The 5,286-nt window shown below is 41.4% G+C and overlaps 1 protein-coding gene across 1 annotated transcript in view; it reads right to left on the reverse strand.

Annotated features, from left to right (window-relative positions):
• Positions 1-1,646: 1,646 nt before the first annotated feature.
• hadhaa (hydroxyacyl-CoA dehydrogenase trifunctional multienzyme complex subunit alpha a) overlaps positions 1,647-5,286 on the reverse strand; it is a 23,732-nt gene continuing 20,092 nt past the window's right edge. Inside the window, exons 19-20 of the mRNA XM_036581154.1 lie at positions 4,310-4,455; positions 1,647-2,388 (exon numbers count right to left, since the gene is read on the reverse strand). Coding sequence (XP_036437047.1) covers positions 2,243-2,388; positions 4,310-4,455 — 292 coding nt within the window. The 3' untranslated portion in view covers positions 1,647-2,242. The remainder of the gene's footprint in view (positions 2,389-4,309; positions 4,456-5,286) is intronic.

A 5,286-nucleotide genomic window follows, 5' to 3' on the forward strand; every position in this document is an offset into this window, starting at 1 on the left:
CCCTCCCTCCTGCCTCTCCAGTGAGCATCGTAACGAGTTATGATCTTTCTTCCTTGTTGATCTGGAATGTTATTTGCCATTATACACATACACACCTCAAGACCTACCCTTAGAGCTGGTTCACCCTCTGAATAAAGGAAGAAAGACCACCGTCTCTGAAAAAAAAGTGAAGAATGTGAAGTGTGCGTCACGCTCACACGCACTCTGTAATTAAGTGACAGTAATTAAATGCTTACTAACCACAGCTTTTTATGTGCGAGAGTTGTGTGTGTGCAAGTGATGCGTCAAGCGTGTCTCCGTAATGAGGGGTTTCAGCAGGCCTGTATCGCTGTTTTCTCAGCGTTTGGGGGACGCGCTGATGGAGTGTTCGAAGTGTATATTTTACACATCCTCTGCTGTAGACACACTTGTACTTGGAATAATATTTAACAGCTTCAGTGTTTATATTGAAATGTCACCTCCTGTATGATTTTAATCCGTATGGATTAGTTAAAGAAACAAATAAAGGAATCAATAGTGCTCACTCAGTTCAACTCTTGAATGAATGCGGAATTAAGAAGTATTATAATGTGTACCTGTTTTATCAGCTCCACTTACTGTATAGGTGCACTTTGTAGTTCTACAGTTACAGACTGTAGTCCATCTGTTTCTCTGCATACTTTGTTAGCCCCCTTTTACCCTGTTCTTCAGTGGTCAGGACCCCCATGGACCCTCACAGAGCAGGTACTATTTGGGTGGTGGATCATTCTCAGCACTGCAGTAACACTGATCTGGTGGTGGTGTGTTAGTGTGTGTTGTGCTGGTCTGAGTGGATCAGACACAGCAGAGCTGCTGGAGTTTTTAAAACACTGTGTCCACTCACTGTCCACTCTATTAGACACTCCTACCTTGTCAGTCCACCTTGTAGATGTAAAGTCAGAGACAATAGCTCATCTGCTGCTGCACAGTTTGTGTCGGTCATCCTCTAGTCCTTCATCAGTGGTCAGAGGACGCTGCCCACAGGACGCTGTTGACTGGATATTTTTGGTTGGTGGACTATTCTCAGTCCAGCAGTGACACTGAGGTGTTTAAAAACTCCAGCAGCACTGCTGTCTGATCCACTCAGACCAGCACAACACACACTAACACACCACCACCACGTCAGTGTTACTGCAGTGCTGAGAATGATCCACCACCCAAATAGTACCTGCTCTGTGAGGGTCCATGGGGGTCCTGACCACTGAAGAACAGGGTAAAAGGGGGCTAACAAAGTATGCAGAGAAACAGATGGACTACAGTCTGTAACTGTAGAACTACAAAGGTCACCTATATAGTAAGTGGAGCTGATAAAATGGACAATGAGCGTAGAAACAAGGAGGTGGTCATAATGTTATGCCTGATTGGAGTATGTTGCAAATGCTTATCACAACATTAATAACTGTCACATATAGAAATTATTTGATTAAATGTTGTTGAATCCTACATTTTTGCCTAACCTAGCAGCATCACGGCAGCCCACAGGTTGAAAGCCGCTGCTACAGATGATCCCTATGGGCGTCCATTTCTTTGTGTTGTGTTTACTCTCTTTTCTCTCCTCTGAACTACTGACCTCCTCAGTCAATCAGCCCAAATTTACTGTACATACACACTCTCACAGACGCATGAAATCCAGGTCCAGTTTGGTTTATTTGAAGGAAGCAGGATTTGGGCAGAGCTACTGGAATCTCGTGGATAAGTTGGTGGGATAAAGTTAACAAATTATTCACAAACAAAAAGGAAACTGCTGTACAGAACAAACAAAAACAAAACAAAACAGCAGGCAGTGCAAAAGTCGGTCTCTAGCTCACTGCAGAGACAGTACGAAGGCGTCGAGAGTAGACCCTGAAGTGAGTGTAGCTGCAGCAATTCCATTTCTACAGTTTTAAATGGTGGATCATGTATATTAAACAATGAGTTTCCTTTTATTATCAGCGATAAGCGAAGGCGTTACAATCGTTATCTTCTCTTGCACAGAGGTTAAGTGAAATGAGTTATGCCAAGATGACCGGAGGACAATGGCGATCGTCCTCAAGGCAACAAAAAAAGGTGTTTGGCAAGAGGTGAACCTGTTAATACACAGTACCAATGTCTCACTAATACTTATATGCAGTAAAAGTGCACAACTCCCCATGCGGATTCCTCATCTGAAGGTAACGGTGGATGGACGGGCAATGCTGACCCCCAAACTTGAGGTCAGAAGGCTGTAAGTTTTAATGAGTTAGGTTCACTTGTGGAACTTCTTGCTGGGGTCCTTGGCGTAGTCTAAGAGGAGCTGGCAAGGGGTGAACTGATTTCCGTAAGCGTCCTCATACTTCCTCATCTTCTGGACCAGTTTATCTGCTCCGAACGAGTCCAAAAAACGGAATGGACCTACAGCGGACAGCGCAAAATGTACATTTAGAAAAATGGACATCATTCACAAAAGACAAACAAAAAAAACCCTGATTTTTCTACACTTAATCAGTTCGTAAAACAGTCCAAGCAATTTAACCAAATGAACCATCATGATCAGCAACGCTCTGTTCAGTACTCTCTCAACTGCTGACCACACAGTGTGCACAGAAACAAAAACTCTGCCTTCTATGCTGCAGACTGGGGTTCAAGCACCCTACACTTCACCAATAAGAGTCCTTGAGCAAGACTCCTAACACTTCTTCTAATCCTTCGCCTACCTGTGTAAAATGATCAAATTCTAAGTGGCTCTGAATAAGAGTGTCTGCTTAATGCCCTAAATGATAATGTCATTGTTTAGATTTCCACCCGAGAACCTGATGGGTTCTTAAACTCCACTGCTGGTGTCCTTTGGAACTGTACTCATATAAAAATCACACATCTGCCATTAGATGTCGCTGTATCTCGGGTTTAACTGAGGCTTACCGTAAACCTGCTAGAGACGTGGTTTTACTGAGGTTTAAGGCAAACCTTTTGTAATTTAAGCACTTATATCTTATGCTCAGATATTTTGATATACCATATTTAGGCCTACACATCTTTAATCTGTAATGTTTTGTGGACTTTAATGCTCATTAATTGCTTAATGGCTTAATTAATTACTTAATTAAACACACAGGGGTACCATGCTCACGCTATCCTAATTATTGACTCAATCTCATCTCAGCAATCACATTATTTGTTTAACAATTTGATCTTTGTATTTAAATATAATTTTTTTTGTTTATTTATAATTACAACTTGTGTTGAAATGCCTATCATATATGAACTGACAAATGTGAAAGTTTCTATGTCCTTCTTATGCAGTGTTTTTAGTTAGACCAGGGGTCAGAAACATGTGGCTTCGGAGCCTCATGCGGCTCTTTTACTGCCCTGTTGTGGCTCCACAGCTGAATCAGATTTGTAGGTAATAATAAAATAATCCTCCTTTACAGTAAAATAAAGCTCTGCTGATCGTTCAACACAGTTTAACAATAAATGGTCTTAAACTCTGGAGTTAATGTAGAACTGCTAATTCACCCTTTAACCCTGAAGATCAGCGCAGACTGCTGGTCATCATAGCAACACAGATAAGAATCTTGCCCAGCTATCACTGATGGAACGGCAAAAGAGGAACATCAATTTGGAGACGAATGGACTTATTTGTGTTTATAATCACTCCAGCTGGTTTCCTGATACGTTTAATCTGCAATGAGAAACTGACAAACACTAAAAAGTCGCGAAGCTGAAGTTTCTCATTCGCCAGCTTCTCGTTCAAATTTTCCCGTTCCACCTTAAATGGAGAGACATTTTACAAGAAACTGTTCTACTTTTGAGGAAAAGTTTCCTGCCGGAGATGCGAGAAAAGCTGCTATAGCTGAGCTAAAGCCTAAAGCAGAGCAAAGTGAGTCTGCGTTTTCATTTATGTTACATTTTTAGCCTATAGTAATACATCAGCACATACTGAGACATATTTACAGATGGTAAAATGGACATAAAACGTTGTGGCTCCCAAAGTGGTTTGATTTTTTGTTGAAAGGACAAAATGGCTCTTCTTAACATTTGGACTGTGACCCCTGAGTTAGGCCAATCACGATGTAATCTGGCAGCCAAAGCGCTTTACTCAACGTTTAGCAGTGGATCAGGTAAATTCAAGCTTGGTTTGACAGACAAATCAGGTTCCATTTAATGCACAGGTGAGTGTTAAAGCCCTGAAGCTACTGGTTTAGCTGAATCTGTGTTAAACTCAGACCGAACTGCGGCTAAGCTAATGACCGAGCAAATCCCCAAGAGGATTTGATGTGACGGTGACAAACTGAACATCTTTTCCAAGTGTGTCCGTGTCTCTGTGTGCGGTCACCTCCAAGGCAGGGAGGGAAACCCAGCCCAAACACGGCTCCGACGTCTCCCTGTACAGGATCAGGCAGAATGCCCTCCTGCAGACACAGAGCTGCCTCGTTCACAAAGCGGGACACCAGCCGGTACTGCACGTCCTCATCTCCAGACCTACAGAGGGAGAGAGAAAAGGTGTTAATATATCAATATAAACTTCAATATGGCTATTTTACTGCTTCTAGTAATTTACTCTTGGTCATTTCTAGAAATAAGCACAAACTGTACGGCGTCAGAAACCACATAAGACAAGTACGTGGTGAGTACACAGTTTGCACGATGCAAATTTTTGTGGTAGATTTTTTATCTACATTTTATCTACATTGGCATAGGAGCTGAACTGTTCTAAGCATATGTTCAAACTGGTCACTTTACAGGAGAACGTTCTTTACTGTTCTTTACCGCTCTTTACTTTTGGACTGTTAATGACATTTTGACACTGCATAAAGGACTGCAGCTGTGCTCAAATGATGCAAATAATAAAAAAAAATCAGATGCATTTTTTGCAACAGTGAGTGTATTTACATGCACTCAATAATCCGATCATAATCAGATTTTTGCAGTTATCAGATTATTCAAATGGTCATGTAAACACCACGCTCCGTTCTAGAAATCCTATTAAGGAATCCTATAAAGAGGCTGGATTTTAGCTCAGTAATCAGATTTCTCAGTGCATGTAAACTCTTACTCTGATTTCTTTCGGATTTCTCAGTCTGCATGTGTGAAAACAGACGGCGGTACCGGAAATAAGCGAGCAGCCGCGAGTTTTACGTAACGTTTATGTCACGTCTTCTTTTCTGAGTTTATTGGCTGGTTGTAAAGTAGAATATGTTAAATTTTTATATGTTAAATCAAGCAAATATATAGAATTAGCAGACTAACGCTGTATATAAGTGTGTATTTTGGACTAAAAATTAACAAAACGTCATTTGACCAAGGAGGGGG

Source organism: Colossoma macropomum, unplaced genomic scaffold (genome assembly GCF_904425465.1).
Source record: "Colossoma macropomum unplaced genomic scaffold, Colossoma_macropomum, whole genome shotgun sequence".
In the NCBI taxonomy this organism is placed as follows: domain Eukaryota; kingdom Metazoa; phylum Chordata; class Actinopteri; order Characiformes; family Serrasalmidae; genus Colossoma; species Colossoma macropomum.